Source organism: Athene noctua, chromosome 4 (assembly GCF_965140245.1).
Source record: "Athene noctua chromosome 4, bAthNoc1.hap1.1, whole genome shotgun sequence".
NCBI lineage: Eukaryota > Metazoa > Chordata > Aves > Strigiformes > Strigidae > Athene > Athene noctua.
In genome coordinates this window covers 26,430,395-26,447,932 of record NC_134040.1, presented here as the reverse complement: position 1 = coordinate 26,447,932, position 17,538 = coordinate 26,430,395, and the positions used below count along the sequence as shown (strand labels likewise).

Genomic DNA, 17,538 nt, shown 5'->3' with positions numbered 1-17,538 from the left:
GGGGCCTTCCTATTAAATTTAGTAAGACAGAGTCACCATCTTGTTCAGATCTCAAAAGCTCAAGTCTATTTGTTATTTCCTCACTCTTCAGCCTTGAAATCCCTTAACACCTCCAGTAATGCCTTTCTCCACCAAAAGACCACTTACCTTGTTGTGCCCGAGCCCCTTCCCCGCCCCCCCCTCCCTTGTCCAGGGCACTGCACCACACACTAAGGACAATCGTTGTCCCTGCCAGGGGAGCAAGGGACAATTCCTGCTCTTATGGCTTCTCGTGCACATTTTGGCCAAGATGGTCTCAGAATTTCACTTCATTTAACATCGTTGAACTGTTTTCCTTCCAGACAAAATATTGTGGGTTGGTTTGGGTTTGGTTTTTTGTTTTTTTTTTAATCTTTTTGCTATCAAGAGGGCTTTGTCATTTCACATCTACAGGATGTGGCCCTTTCATGTCTATTTTGTCTAATTCTCTCTATTGCGGAGACAGCCACGAACACAGGTGCCTCCGACCCCAGGACTGCCTGGGTGGGCAGCAAGCTTCCCCCCCAGCCTGCGGGCGCTGGACCCAGCCCTCCAGCTGTGTGTGGCTGCCCCAGTGCCAAGCGGAGGGGCAGGTCCACCTGCCTGGACCTGCTGGCAGCACTTTGCCTAACGCAGCCCTGGATACCGTTTGCTGCCTTTGCCACAAGGGCAGGTTGGTGGCTCATGTTCAACTTGGTCCAGGTCCCCACGTCCCAACTCCTTTTCTGCCAAGTTGCTTTCCAGCTGCCCCAGCAGGTGCTGGTGCCTGGGGTTGTTCCTCTCCAGGTGCGGGACTCTGCACTTGCCCTTGCTGAATTCCTCACAGATGAGGACTGTTCACAGGCGAGGGGAACAGCACATGAACAATATATAGAACAACTCTTTTCCTCGCTGTTGTCAAGATCATTTTGGGTTGGGTTTCCCACCACCACACACACACTGGCATCACCTGACTCAGTGAACTTTTGGTAACTACTTTGTTCATACATGTCTACTTTCGAATAGGTCTCTCTTCTGACAAGTATGGACTAGAGCCTCCTGGCATTTTTGACATGGTTCAGACCATTGAAGGACTTGAATGTGGAAGATGCCAGAATGGAGAACATGCATGCCAAGCAAAAGAGGGAGACCATCCTTACCCCTTGCCCCCAGCCCAGCAGGTCATTTGCTTCTGGGAAGTTCATACACAGGACTCATTTCTCAGTTTCCTCTTTAACAGTAAAAGCCACAAATGTGAGGGGTTTTCACTCCATTTGAACCAACATCTTCGGATTATATAAACTACCTTCTAAAGTGGTAAACCACCTCATACCCACCACAGCTGCTCACAACAACATGAAGATGTGTTGGCCACTTCCAGGAACACCTGGGACCCACTCTGTGGCTAGTGGCTGTTCTTCAGCCTTGTGTTCAGGGAAATTTAAACGTGTGGCAATGACATGATTTTGAGTGCTTGCACTTTGTTAAAAAAAGATGCTTATCTGTCAGGCTATCCCTGACTGCAGTGTGAAATGGGACCAGCAAGACTTGAGGCCTGCATTTTGAACCAAAATCCACCTTGGAGTATAACTGGCTCATCTTTTTTTTGGGCTGTGACCAGCAAGATGTTCCTGCTTCAAGGAAGCCACCTTCACACCCAACTGCACCCAGGCAGTGGGTGGATGTTTAAAAAGGGGACAACTGGCTTTGCCCTGAACCAGGCAAGGGCAGCTCCCACAATCCAGTAACATGGCTCAGCTGCAGGGAACTTCCCAAACCTCTCCAACAGGATCAGCAGGAGCCTTGACTAGTGCCAGCTGGGAGAAGAGTCATTTTGGGAAAGACAGAGGAAGGGAAGAGACAAGGGCAGGGAAGGCAAGGTGCTTGCTGTGCACAGTCCCTTTTCCCACCTGCCTTGAGAGCAGGGGGCCATGAGCCCTTGCCCCACACCACACTTGCAAGCAAAGGCAGCTGTACACCAAAGATTCAGGCTGCTGAAGGGTCTGGTGGCTCATGTAACATCAGCACAAAACAGCTTCTCTCCACCTTCCCCCCAGCAACACCAGACTCATTTTTTTCCTCACCATCCTAGTCAATTACCCTTTATTTTACACCAGGCTGTCACAGACCCACCTAAAGACTTCATATATTTCAACACAAAGCAGCCACTAAGTGAAGCAATGTAATTTATTTGACATTAAACCAGACATGGGTGCTCCAGATCCAGACCCAGACTTGACCTTAAAACAATTTGAAATCCTGGATTTGCTGTATTGGCAGTATCAGTTACCTGCTTGAGAGCTAAAGGTATCCATGTTACATCTATTGCAACAGAAAATTAAGTACAGGAGTTGTCAAGCTGGTAAGCACTAAAGTCCATTCCATGAACTCACTTCCAGTTTTGGGGTTCTGGAAGAAAGGACAAGGCTGTTGGAAAACTTTGCAAGTATGTCAGTATAAAGCAGCTCTCAGTCATGTTACAGTAGTGTCATAAACTACAAGGGAATACGGATTTTTTATTTTTTCTAAATTAATGAGCAGGCTAAGAGAAGCAGCCCCCACCCCCAGCAGAAGGGCTGGGGAGTGCTCCCTCTCCCTCACCCCTCTTAATGAATGAGGTACCACCATACAACATTGCTCCCGATGACAGTCAATCTAAACAGAAAAAACACCCACCAACACCCCTTACACTGCTGTTTTAACACCATAAAACTGTGCAGCACTACCATATCTGGTAGAGCCTGCCTGGAAACCTGCACAACCCACCCAGGGACACACACACACCTGCGGACAGGTTGTAGCTGGCACTACAACCACCTTCAGCACTAACTCACTGCTAGCTTCAGCCAGGCAGACACTATCTTTCAAACTGCTTTACTCCATATTTAACAAATGTTGACAAATGACAAAAAAAAAAAAAAAAAAAAAAGAGTAAATAGCATGTATTGGTGACAAACAAATTCCTAGTCATCATCTCTGCTATTCTTCTACAGCTGAAAAACAGGGCACTGTTACTGCCTAACAGGCTGTCACCTCCATATCTGAGAGCCAAGTATAGTTTATATGAATTACACAGTTTAAAATGCACAAAGAATGAGATGAACATGAGTGGTACTGGATAATCCAAAGAAAACTTTTCCTCTGTGTGTTACCGACTTACTTTCTTCAGACAGAAACTTTGAAAGGAGACAGGAGGTGTTGTATACATACACATCTTCCTAGGCTAGCAACACAAGGCAGTCCTAGTTGAAATTACACACTTTCATTACACAGCTTAGATTTACACAATTTTCTTCAAGAATTTTTAATGTGCCTCATGAAAACGATCATCCCTTTCTCTCTCATTACTGATACGGAGGCAGTATACCCTGTAATCTCAGAACAACTTGAATTACCAGAAATAAAATGAAAACTGTTTTCAGGGAAACATGCATTTATTGTTAAGCATTCCCAGGGAAAATCAACATCTTTTAAAATGTGTGTTTATTTAAAAAATCATTTGTGTACAAAAGTGTTTGTGTAGTTTTTAATTTTCAAGACAAAAAAACACTGATGCTGCATTCCAGCCCACCCACTCCTCCTGTACAGGAAGGCTGATACTCAGGAACCAACCTCCTGCAATATTTTTTATTTGTAAATTTTAATATTTTAATTAGAAAAGTCAGAATTTAAGATGGAAAAGTGAAAAGCAGGGTTCTTCAACAGTTGACATCAGCATTCGTATGATGGCAGCCTCCTTCAGACACCACAATAGAGCACCAGCAGTTGCTGTAAACTGTAAAATGGACAAGTACAGCATTGTCACAGTACATTTCCTCCTCTGTTGAGTCATATATCTTAACTTACATTACCCATGAATGGCTCAGCACCGTAAGCAATCGGCTTGCTATTTTGATGCCTACAAAGCAGGTAACAGCAGAGAAGGAACATCACATCACAGTACAGTGCAAATGATTCACAAGAGTGTCCAGCGAGAACCAATCTGAAGTCGAGTTGCTACCTACGGAGCACTGCAGCTGGAATAACCAAGCAAGAAGCAGAATGCGTTAAGGACAGCTGGTCTTGGGAGTCCAGTGATGAATCAGCTGGTGACACTAACACCACAGACAGGAAGAGCAAGCGACATGGCTTGCTGATGGGTTTGGAATAGATCAGAAAACTATTGAAAGAAGTGACTGCCCCTTTGCCTAGCCATAGGAGAAAGCTGTGCCTGGAAAATGAGGATGGTAACAGTGAAAACATCTATATGGTCTTCCCAAAAAAAGCTTTAGGCACCCACTGAGCATCTTTGCTTTCATGCTTTAGTTCTGTGACGCAACAGACGGTATGATGAAATGTGCTTTCACTATCTATTGTTGAGCCAATTGCTCATCATAACCATACAGAACCAACCACCTGATCACAATCAGTGGCCACACTCATCAAGATGCTTCTCATCAAAAGCAATCAAAATTTCTACCAACAAAACATAGCAGGAGAGGACACTTCATCATTTCATTGCATCTGCTCACCAGCAGACATTAAGTAAAACTGACTTTCACTGCTAAATTATTTAACATTTCCCCCTTTGGGCAAGCCTCCAAGTCTAAGCTAGCTCCTGTTGGTATTTAGGAAGGAAAGGAGGGACATGCACACAGTTAGGTTTTCTCCCTGCACTGAAGAGGGAACACAGTGTATGACCAATGCAGTAAGCCAGAACTCTTGTTTGAAACTGTGCTTTTTTTCCCCCCTCCCCTTCTCCCTTCCCCAATTAAATAAGCAATCCATATGCTCTGCAGTGCCTAGTCTGATTCACAGCTGTTAAGCTTAAATTTGCATAGTTTAAATGTTGCTGTTACCCACACCATATAATGCAGATTTGGCATTACAAGGTAAGCTTCTTTCTGGCTATTTAATTCCTCCTTTCAGAAAACAACAACAAAAGATCCTATATTCCTTATGTCGGTCTTCCTGTACTAATTTACTTGGAAAACAATTAAATACAATGATAATTAAAAAAAGCCCCAAGACATATTCCTACACCATTTGTACCTAATTGCTCAGATAAATACTACCAAACCAATTATAGTCAAGGCCCCATGTACTCTGTGGCAAGCTTTTTTTTAAACAAAAATATTAAAGTTTGGAATATGCAGGATAAATAGCACAAAATGCCACATCTTTCCAGAAGGATATGTTCCTAAGTTTTTGTCTCCAAGATGTACCAGTTTGTCACACTGAGAACACAGCTTGTTCACAGAAGCAACGGGAGGAAGCTGTGAATTTGGCGAGTGGAGGTGGGATACAGTCGGGGCTTTTGGCACTCAGAGGAAAACGGAGGCTTTTGGCAACACGAAAGGGCATTTCTCTACCTTTGAACAAAGCTGTACTTTACTCTTTAAGGTACTGAATGACATAGGAGTTTCTTGTCCATCCCCATCCCCGTCCCCGTCCCCCCCGTCCGTCGTTCCCCCCCCCCCCCAAAATAACCAAGGGATAAACCACTTTGCTGGATGCATGTTAAAACATTCAGCAGTGAAATCTGACATGCTCTGGCAATCAGTCAGCATCATTACCAATACCTTGTTTAGACAAATACGGCCATTTAGACATCAAAATTACTATTTCAAGCCATCTTCTTACACAATGGAGGAAGACAACACAGGACTTATTTGTACTTAGAAAGCAACTGTACTTATGTTTTATGTCCTTGTTGTAAGAAAGTGGTAGATGTGCAGCCTGAGTCCACAGCTGGCGTGGACTGCATGGCAACTCCACGTCTGTGAATGCACAGGGCCCTGAATATAGCAATGTTCAGTCATACAGAAAACAGAACTACCATTTTGTATGTACAAACTCACAATGATAAACTGCACACTAACAGCAAAATTCCTAGGGCTCAGCCCCAGCTGCAGTTAAACTAACCTTGTACAACATTATCCCTATATTCAACTCTGATAGTTACCAAGAATACAAAAACATTCCTTATAAAGGACTTGCATGTTAAAGTTCAGAGGGACTTCAGACCATGGATGTCTCAATGCTGGGTCATGTTTCCTTCCCAGCTCACTTGAGAAGTTTCCCTCCTGCCAGCACCTGAGCTAGCATCAAGAAATCATTGCTACCAAGTACATGGATGGAGGGCAAAAACCAGTATCCAACATCTGTACATAAGGGGAAAGGGGAAGAAAAGTGTTTTTCAGTAGAAAAGAAAGTGAGGTAACTTCAGGAAAGAAGTCAAACTTAACAGGACGTTGTTTCAGAGGTGACCACGCTCACCTAAGAACCATTCCCTCTTTTCTCTGCCTCCCCCCTTCCCTGGCTTCATTTATCCCTTTACATATCATTGGAAAAACCTGCTGTTCTTAGGAGACTAATCTTAAAAAGACATGTTCAGAAGCCCATAACTGAGAAATTTTATGTCCCCAACAATGATTTTCAAGGTCTTTCTTCTGAAAAATAGCGAAGAACAAGGGAAAGTAGTCAGCCATTTATAATTACCACCAGGGTAAAAAAAAAAAAAAAAAAAAAATGATGTTCATGTAATCAAGAAGTTCTTAGCCTGTATAACAGAAAAGACAGCAACTTGAGATTAACACAAGTGGCATTTTGTCATAGTCTCCTACTGTCCCTGGTTTTCACCTAACAAACCAGCTGAACAGTAGCAGCTTCTTGTTAAAAAAATAAATAAATATAAGGAAAGACAAACCAACTAATTTCCTTTGGCATCATTGCAAATGATTTACACTAACTCAAGAAAACTGATCACTGACTACACCTTAAAAAGCAGTACATATAAAGACTAAGCAAATGCATTTAGTATTGCACTGATATGAGTTCAAAGTATTCCCTGTCTGTGCCCTGAAATATTTTAAGTTTGGGCACATCAGACAGAGCAGTATAGGGAACATCCCTGAACTAGCTATGTCTCTAGAGCTCTATTTCCTGGTTCTGTTCCCTTACCACTACACTCCAGATATTTAACAGATACAATAATGTTCCTGATTTCCTCTAGTATGATTTACAAACAGACTGTCTATGAAGTGTGAAACTATTTCAATTCGTACTTCACAGCTCCAGAAAAACCTCAGACAGACATATTTCCCCACCCCATTAATCCACAGTTTACGAAAAAAGAGTCATGGAAAAGATGACTTATACAGTACTCCATTATCCACAATCCCCACTCTCTAGTCTCAGAATTTCTCTGAACTTGTCAGATATATTCTCAAAAGTTATCATCATATTCACAAAGACATTACAACTCTCTTTAAATAGATGTACTAGTGTTTGAAGTTGCAAAACTAATAATTTTCAAGCTTTTGCACTCAGGATGAAATGTCATTTTAATACGAATAAAAAGACTGACTGTATGTACAAGCCAAGATAAGATTTCAGTTCTCGTTTATCAGAAACATCAATCAAAAAAAAAGCTAAATTGAGAACACACTTCTACTTCTATGTGCATTTGAAGTATGTACAGTAAAAACACCAACACAGCCTCCATGTGTCAACTAGAGAAAAATGCAAGCAAGGATGAATTTTAAAGTACCTGGTAAGCAATCCTTAAATTGAAGCCCAAAATAAAGCTAGAAAACTGCTGCAAAAAACAGCTGATTGCATCATATCAAGTACTCAAAGAAAAATCTTTTTAATTCTCAGTACACTAGAGAATCAGCTTTTTCCTCCTTCAAACTCAGTGAAATCATTATTATCCAGAACGTACTGAAGAACATTTTACATCTATTTAAGACAAAACAAAAAGGAAAGAAAACCAGCTCTATCTTTTTGTGCTATATCAAGGCATACTCCTTATGAGAAAATATGGATGAAAATAATTACTGATAATTCAAAATATGTTTTTTTAAAGGGGAGCCTAGACTACTGTAAATGGCACACATAATACCCACAGATGATGAAACATAACCTAGTGAGAATTTTTAGCTGTATGATGTAAGGGAGAAGAGAATCAGGTTTCCCAATTAATAAGCTAAAAAGAAACCGGTTCTGAATAGGTCACCACTTGGAACTTTGGATAACTCTTGAAAGTCTTTCAGGAAAAAGTTACAAGAACACTTGAGTATTTCAATGGTGCTCTCTTCAGCGACCCTACCTAATATGTCTATTAAGTACAAGCATGCAAATATAGGTCAATCCACAGGCACATAGGATCCATGTTAAAAACAGTAAGATAGCTGTGATGAGTGGCACCAACAATTTTGATGACTAACACTCAAAAATGTTGCTTTCTGAAATACTAAATCAAAATCCTGAAGCAAGTTCCTGCTAGTCTTCGTCACACTGCTAAACACTAAAGTAGGCATGTTTTTCCCCCATTATTTTAGCTGAGCTCAAAGAATTTTTACAATATTTAGTAAGAAAAAAAATTAAAGTATTTCCCCTTTTTAAATTTACACAGACGTTTAATTAGCTTTATTTACAGAGCGTTTTTTTTTCAGTCTCCAATAGTGCCTAGATAGCATCATCAGGCAAGAGTGCCAGTTTTAAAAGAGAATCTATATAGAATCCTAAAAATAACAGATGGTGATGCTCCTCCAGAAGGGGCAAGCTGGACTACTGAAGCAGCTCTCTCTACATGGCTCAGTTACTCAGGAGTAATTCTGTTGCAGTCTCTACATCCCATGATTTTGAAGACAAGGCCACTATTACTGCATTCTGCAATGAGAAAACAAAAGCAATCATATTTTCAGTGTGTGAACCTGCAGCTCTGAGAAACAGAAAAGTTCACAGATTAATCAGAACACATTAGTTTACCATTTGTTAAATCCTAACTGATAATTTATAGAAAAATTGTTTCAATGAAAGCAGGGGTAGTCACAAGTTTTACTAATAATGTAGTATTTGAAAACTCTAGTTCTTAAAAATAATTAGCAAAGCAGAATGATTAGACCTACAAGAAGTCATGGAAGTAGCAAGTCTACTTTGGTATACTAATGACTCGCTGTATTTATACACATACACTTGCCCTGCCCCTACTGAAAAACATTTAAGTTATATATACTTACCCTATCAAAGCCCATAGCACAAAGGTTTTCTATTTTTTTGGTGTATTCTGGACTAGAAACTGGTGCTCCAGCATACACATGTGCCCAAAGTCGAGCTGTCTGTTTAAACATTTCTGGATTTTGTTTGTACTACACAAAAGAGAGAAGGGGGAAAAGGGGAAAGTTAAATCAACTCAGCAATCCAACCAAAAACCAAGATGATATGGCAGACTCCAATCCATCATTCTTTCGACAATATCTTCAACAGTGTTTCACACTGATGATACTGCTATTTTTGAAGTGAAATTTGGAAGTGAGGATTACATACAGAGTAAACCTATGCAAGCATTTGATTTAATACATTTGCCTTTAGGTTAAATTACACACTATAGGTATTCTATGTATACAATCAGGTACTGCTCTCAATTACACTGATCAAAAGTAAAGGAGCTATATTTAGCACAGCTACTGAAAATTTATGTTCAGTGTGGCAGAGCACAAATTATCCCTACATTAATATCTCCTGAATGCACACACTGCATACTGCTCCAATGTATTTCTCTAATCACTTAAAAATATGCCTCATTTTATACACTGTAGGTCTGCAGTTTTCCAGTCAGGGCTGACATTTTACTACCAGGCTTCTTCCTGAGAATAAGGATATTGATAGTGTATGTGACAAAAGAAGGGCTGAAAAAATGGGTGAGCGTATGCAGCAAAAAGCTAGGAAGCTACAACTGTTTTCATGAAAGCTATTATTTACCAGGAAAAAAACAAAATCACGCAGGGTACGTAAATACTATTTTGCACCAGTCTCATCACTAATGAGTTTTCTAATAAACAACAGAGCGGACCTTAGAGAGTTTTCAGCCTGCACGAAGAACTCAAAAGCCAAGAAATTGGGTCATTTGTCATAAATCGTACTCAGAAAAGCAAGATGAGTTTCCTATTTTGGCAACTTTTCTATGTAATATCAAGTTTAAGTGATTTGCATTTGGGAAAAAAAAAAAAAAAAGAAGAGACTCTTTCCCTTAATTACTATGCTTTGAGAAAAAGCAGGTATTCCCACCTTTACATATATAGTAAATTTTAGCACTGAATAATAAGACAAGATATTGGAAAATACATTATTTGAATATTTAGATTCATTTTAAGGACAGAAACGCTGCTGATTTTCATTCTAAGCATTTTATTCATACATGAAAACAATAATTAAATCTATAAAGCACTGTCAAAGCTAATACTTTTTACTTCTGTACATTTCATTTTACCTCTCCAACAGCAACACACACCAGCTACACTGCACTGTGTGCTTCATACACCTCCCGCTAATTCTGCTCCACATGAAGTTATTTGTATATTTACTATCTGATTATTAATGGCATTAAAATAGACATGGGAGACAATCTATTGTTGGAAATAACACTGTGTTATAAATACAGTGGTCTAATAAATTTCTTTGGTTGTAATGACTAGAAAAGAGAAAGGATTAAATTAAGCATCAGTAGCACCCCAAAGTCCTATAGTCTTCTGCTCATAAGAGATCTTTCCCCAATAATTTTTAAAAACATTTGAGAATACTGCCAAGCCTAGAAAACACCTAAACTTAAGTGCAAAGGATTAGCCAGAACTGCATTTTATTCAGAACTAGCTTTCAGCGATCTATAAATAAAATTCCCTTACTTAGGTATCTGTAAATAATCTAGCTTCTCACTGAATTGAGAAAAGCCTAAAAGCACCTTTTACTGATGTCTCTATATCAGGAATCTCAGGCAGTTAATGTTGCTGTACTTAAAAAAACAGCAACTAGTTGAAGTAGTTTTGACACCAGACAGCTGGTGTCTGAAAATACTGCCATTATTCAAACAGGAGTTCACCCTGTGTTCTCACTGGGATTCAGCTCAAGAGTCTGGAGGACACTGCCACTTACCTGGACAGCTTAGTAGTCTAACACATAGTTTTAGTAAATTAACATAATGAAAAATGAGTGTGGAGGGTAACTAATTCCTTGTGAATTTTTGTTTTGGAAAAGAAACAACACCCAAACAAACTAAAAAAAGATCCCACCACAAAATAAATGTGTTTTATTTGAAGGAACTGGGTGTTTCTAGTGTTTGAGAGATGTGGTGGTAATAACTTTCTACTTACATACACATGCTTCTAACTCAAGGCCAAATCCCAGCACTGTTTTCATGCAGGTTTTTGCAGGCAACAGAAGAAACTGAATCCTCCCCTGCATCAGCCATGCCACAGTCCCATTGGACACATCCCCACACGCACCTGAGAGGTAGCCTGGAACATTGTTCTTCAAAATCTGGGAAGCTTTCAAGAAGTTTTTTGCCTGAGAAAAAACTCTTTCCAGCTCAAGTGTTTCTACGAGACTGTTATGATTCCCACACAAAATTCTACCATCAGGGCCAGAATAGGAAACTCTATTCTTGTTCTTTGTAAAAAAGGAAAAATTGGTTTTGTTTAATGAAGAGAGAGTGTGACAGCAAGGGCATGCATCCAGCAAGACAGACCAGTGCAGGGACAGACCTGGTGGCCTTGCTGGCCTTTGCAACAACTCTCCCTGTGTACAGCAATCCAGTCTGACAGAACCCTTCAGGGACATTTGTTCACAGCAGCCTTAAAGTACTGCAGAATCCCACAAGCAAGCAAGCCTTCTGTATTTACTACTGAGTAGCAAAACAGTTCTACCCCACCCAGTGGTGCAACGGGCTACCTGTGATCTCCAGGTTTCCCTCCAAATCCTGACAGGTTTGATAAACTGTGGATCTCTCACCCTACACTAAGTTTTAGAGGGAAGGCTAAAAATTTGTCACGCTATCCTGGAGGATCCTGACTTGCGGGACATACAGATGGAGACTGACACTGAAAGAACCTTCTACTTGCTTGGTTCTTTTGTTACTGAAATATCCCCTTATTATCAGTCAGTGGGGAAACCAGGCCTTCTCTCCCTCCCTCTCTTCAGAATAAAAAGGAAAAACAACACACACAACCTGGGACTTTGTTGAAAATTGTCAGACTATTAAGTTACAGAATGACTGTCCCTATCTTTCATCAACACTTTAAACTGAACTATGTCAGCCCTGGTATGGCATAAGATCCAACTGACATTTTATTGTTACTTTTTATAAGTTATTGCTACTGTCTGAAAAGTAACAAACCCTGTTGATTACAGAATTCTACTGATACCAATTAAGCCTGTGACTAAAATAGTTACCCCAAGTACTTGCAAAGGTATAATACACAGGATGCTTCATTCAGATAAAATGCTCCTCAGGATTAAACGGAACATTATTCTAAAGTCACAATACATAAAATTATGACATTTAAGCAAGCATTTAAACAATGCTCAATAATATTTGTATTAATCTGGACGAGAAGCTACATACCAAGCTGAACCATCAAGTTAAAACTCTTAAACTAATACAACATTGTTTTTCTTATACTAGAAACCTTAGATTTTAAAAGGCAAGTTACACTGGAATTCATTTTACTATGCTCTTGTCTCCTGACATTTTTGACAAGCTAAATAAGGAATCAAACTAACAAAATAAACCTCCCAACACTGTAGAATAACTGCTATTTAGTCTGGAATCCAGAGGCTAAAGAGCACAGAACACTGTAGTAACTCACAGTTGCTGTAAGGCAATTTTCCAATAAATTCTTTAAAATCTTTTATCTCCCCCAAGGTTTAGGACCTAATATGAGTTAGCAAAGATTATTTAAGTGTTTCAGATTCACTCAACCAAGTACCTTACCTGGTTTGCCACTACCGCATCTTGTGGATCATCTGGTTCTGCAGCTGCCAACAATGCTTGCAGCGATAACAACACTGTTCTTAGAGTCATTGCTGCTGCCCTAAAATTAAAAATTTGAAAATGACTTTACCAAATCCCATGCCTGTACTCACCTTTGCTGCATACTAGTTCATAGAAGATATATGAGTACCTGTATAGATTGTAAATCTAAGAATCATTATTTTAAACTGCTATAGCTTATAGGTATTAGAATACCATTCAACATATGTATTTAAAGAGGGCTTTAAATGTGGACTTTCTTATTAACGATGCTTTCTTAAGCTTTTGGAAAATACAGTCCTTGATCTACACATTTGTCCTTGATCTACACATGCCCACTTAAGAGAATTCATTTAATCTGGAAAAAAAAGCCAGTTTGAAGTTTCTATAGTCCTTCCTTACTACCATTAACAGCACCTTGTGGAAGCTCTAGATACTGAACTGGTAGCCCATGTGTGCTCCCTCTGCTGGCACTCTTCAGAGCGAAACAGCATGTACAGAAATAGTGACCTTTATTTTAAATATCTGTAACAGACACGGAATTTTATACCTTAGGTATCTTTTGCATTGTATCAGTTTTAATATTACATTTTCCAATAAAATGTAACAATTTACTTAGTGAATTATGACTGTAATAATAAAAAAGTTTTGGCTATTACAGAATGTGCAGTTGGAAATATCTCAGCTTCTTCTCATTTCAACATGTAACATGACTGTTGGAAGCAGGAAAACATTCTGTGGTCATGCCGGTGCTATTAAGTCACTCTTTTGCCCCTAGGAAAGAACCCTGTTGAAGGTCACATAGTTCTAGAGTTGGAACTTCTAAGGTTCTATGTTCTCATCTACCTTGATCTCAAAGTATATTTAGAATAAAAGACTTCAATAATTTAGTAAGGGAAAGACAAGTATGTTCATAAAAGCCAATAAACACTCAGAAAAGTAAAAGTATGAAATTGTTGCACACTAAATCTGGAAAGTTGTAACATTTTAAATATACAGTTTAATTAGATTTTGATCATCAATGCCATCTCTGATCTACCATTTCAGCTGGCACACACTGGAAACCAAATAAGGACCCCACAGAATCTAAGAAAGTTCAGTATTTCAGCTGACTTGAAGAGCTAAGTAGACTCTTAATTATTCTGGCAAAGGCACAGACAGATATTCAAGCCAATACACAAAACTGCTTACTCTGCTTAAGTACTAGTAGAAAGGTAAGTGGGGAAAATGTAACATCTTAGATCTGAGCAAAATGGTTATGGCACATGAAATGTCAGAGGAAAGTTGTGAAACGCAGGCATCCAGTTTCTTACAGGCAAACTGTTCCAATTTTCAATCAACAGAAAATCATTTCTTCTTTTCAGAAGACTGAAAGTAAATACAGAGAGTCTGTTGGAGTGGGTGGGGTAAGAGTTTGACCTGATGGTCCAGATACAAAGGAAACAGCTTGCAAGTCTATTTCCAGTCTCAGATTTCAGAAATTTATGTGTTTTCCAGTACCGAGGCACAGTACTGAGGTATTCTAGCAGAGAGTATACCAATGAACAGAGAATAGATCCTGGTAAAACATCAGAGGTACATTTCTGACGCCCAAGCATTATATTCCTAGATGCTCACATTTACAGCTTTCCTTCTATGTCACTAACCATTCAAGTATGGCATTCTTCCCTAATTGTTTCTAATTCTAGAAGATTTTTCCTAGAAACTTACTTTTTTTTTAGCTTGATACATCATCACTGAGCTTTCACAGTGCAGTGTTCTACATCAAAACACAAGTGAGAAACATCCAAAGTGACAGAGATTTAATTAGCACATATTGTCTCATTCCAACTGCCACATCAGCTTGAAGTCCCTCAAGCTGAACTTTGCAAACTTAAATCTACAAAAACCCCTCATGCTTTTAGATCTGAAAACAAATCACAAAGCCTTCACAACATATAATTCTCCTTTTCCAAACCTATTCCTTAGTAACTAAACATTTCTTTTTCAGAATTTCAGACTCTTTCAGTTAAATTTAAGTATTTCAGGTTCCAAACAGAATGCTTCAAGACAAAGAATGTTTCTTTAAATTACAAAGCTAGAGAATTAACTAGTAAGATAATATTTAATCAGATAAAGAACACTTAGATACTGAAACATATCCTCAACTGAATGATGAGAGCCTAACATAGTAAACTCAAGAGTACAAAGTATCTTGTTTTTCCACACCTAAATCACACACACAAAACCTGCAGTGAAAGAACATAGAAATATTTTTGCTTTACATGTACCTATGCTACTTTATGCTTCTCATTTCCTGTTCTCTGCAATCTCTACTTGTTTATACTGTCTGAAATTAATCTATGCAATGTACGCATTGATGACATAATTCACAGTGGTATCTGATAGTATTAAATGAGTGTCATGCAACGTGTTTACTATTCGGGCATTCAGGTGTTATAGAATGCTAAGTCTTTCATGAACTACCACACCTACCACATACACTATTAAATCTGATGTCTTTTTTCTCAGTTAAGAAATTTTATTACGCTATTTAGTGTAGTTTTAAAGATAAGACTTAACTTGAAATATCTATCAACTGTAACCCATACTGTAGTTACTTTCATGAAATAAAAAGCTGTTCTGCACTTTCCTTTACAGAAATCCTTCTACTTTAGAGACATCTGAAAATACTGCCATTATTTAAGGCAGAGAATATGACATGAAAGGGGTCGCAGCCACTTGCGCTACTTTTAAATGCAGTTTGCTTCCATTTACACATCTAGGAGTGGAAAATATACCTTGGGGAGCAGGGGGCATTACTAAAGACCAAAGGTGCTACGGACACCTAGAACAAAGTTCTGTGCTGGCTGCAGCCATTTCTGGCTTTCATGACTGCTAGGCCCTTTCAGTCCCTGTTCATCTGTTATGTTCGTAGATTTTTATATAAAGCATACTGGGACTTGAACTTCTGTTCTGACATTCCAGTTTCACAATGAGTAATAAAAATAAACACCTCATCCATTTGGATATGCAGATGGCTATATGCTCTGAGAACTCAAACTCTAAAATAATGTTTATAGACAAGACTAGTTTAGCTACATATGTGAAAAGATTTTAAAATGTAGTTTACAACTTATTTTCAAGTCTCATATCTCAAAATGGCTTTCACATCTCATACATAACAAGAGAAAATCTTCATTGGACACAAATGTTTGAGGAAGTATCCTTAAATCATAAAAAGAAAACCTGTTACAGCTTCAGCTGCTGTTTGTATTAAAACAGGGTAACTAAAGTTTGTGCTTAACGGTAAAGGCAATCTGACATATTTCACGTAACTATTGTATACTCATGTAACATCTACCTTTAGGATGCCAGTTAGCTTTCCCGTTCAAAGAAAATAAAAGAAGTCTTGTTATTTTCCATGTAGCTTAGTCTTAATTTTTCAGAAATAAAAAGATTCCCAGAAGAAAGTGGAGGACAACTAAAAATAGAGTCTCATTTCCAAAGCTCTTCTTCCTTCTCATTACCTTCTTTTGAGAGAATAAAGTGGAGATGACTGCTCAGAACTACATTTACAGGCACTACTAGTAAGGCAGGACCTGTTCATCAGCAAAGAGCAAAAACAATTATCATCAGATCTGCTATTTTGCTGATAGCAGCACAAAACTAAAAAAAAACCAACACCTCTCCCCCCTCAACATACCCACAAGCTAGAGAAGAATGTGCTGCAAACACAGTTGTATTTTCCTTAAAATGAACTTTCAGTGGAAACATACATGTCTTCTGCATTTTCTAGTGTTCCTCAAGGGTTTATTTCTCCAGAATAGAATCCTGAAAAAAAGTATTTCCAACTCTTCTTATATTTGAAGTTTATTTCTAGGTGTGGATTTATGCACATCATCTCAGAGTTCACACAATTCCCTTTGGGAACTTGAACTATCTGCATGCTTGGAGGTTTTTTTTCTCTCCTCCTTGCCAAAGGCAAGGTTTTGTATCACTCTTGACAGACTTCTGTCTAATCTGTTCTTAACTGAAGCCTCACAAGTTTCTTAGAAAATTTATTTGAATGCTTCACCGTGCTTGATATTCTGCATTCTAAAATGACTTTCCAATCTTTCATTGTAGGCTGTATCTGTTCAGCCAATCATTCTTTTACTTACTCTGGATTTTTCCTGTGGGTCCCATCTTTCTTGGAATACAACGCTAAAAGTGGGTGCACTACTCCAACAGAAGCCTTACCAATCATAAATAAAAAGCAGGCAGCACATATCATGAGTTCTGCAGGTAAAGCTTCCTACATCCCAGCATCCTATTCACCTTGCACACGGCATTACTGGCTCTTTTCTCCTAAAGTTTATTTGAAACTCTTGATTCCCACCCCCATCCCAAAATGCTGCTCAGCCACTGTGCAGGCTTGCAAGTTTGACATCTACAAAATAGGAGGAAAGGCCAGTGACACCTACCAGTGAGCTGCAAAGAGCTCACTGCAGGGAAGTCCCCTCTGAGAACTTCAAACTAAAAGCTCTCACTTTGGACATCCTAATAAAAAAAATGGCTTCCTATTGGCAATGCATCTGTTAAACAGCAAGGGAAACCTGGAGCAAATCAGAATAAAGAAAGCTGATATATATTTTATTCACTTACATTTTTTTTCTTTTAGATAGTATCTTGGAGCAATTCCAACCCCCTAGTTTGGGTGAATATAGTGACAATACTAAAAAGCACAGCAAGCTAGCTGTGCCCACCATGCCTGAGGTAAGAAATCTTTT

At 39.0% G+C, this 17,538-nt stretch overlaps 1 protein-coding gene across 6 annotated transcripts in view; it reads right to left on the bottom strand.

The window, feature by feature from the left end:
* Positions 1-7,304: 7,304 nt before the first annotated feature.
* Positions 7,305-17,538, bottom strand: part of UBE2K (ubiquitin conjugating enzyme E2 K) — a 41,379-nt gene continuing 31,145 nt past the window's right edge. For 3 of the 6 annotated variants that reach the window (XM_074904680.1, XM_074904682.1, XM_074904684.1), the window contains 3 exons: positions 12,749-12,848; positions 9,003-9,131; positions 7,305-8,652 (listed from right to left, as the gene is read on the bottom strand). In XM_074904680.1, the coding sequence (XP_074760781.1) occupies positions 8,578-8,652; positions 9,003-9,131; positions 12,749-12,848 (304 nt within the window). In that variant the 3' untranslated portion in view covers positions 7,305-8,577. Of the gene's footprint in view, positions 8,653-9,002; positions 9,132-12,748; positions 12,849-14,497; positions 14,547-17,538 lie in introns of all 6 variants that reach the window. The other 3 variants (XM_074904686.1, XM_074904681.1, XM_074904683.1) reach the window with 3 other exon arrangements.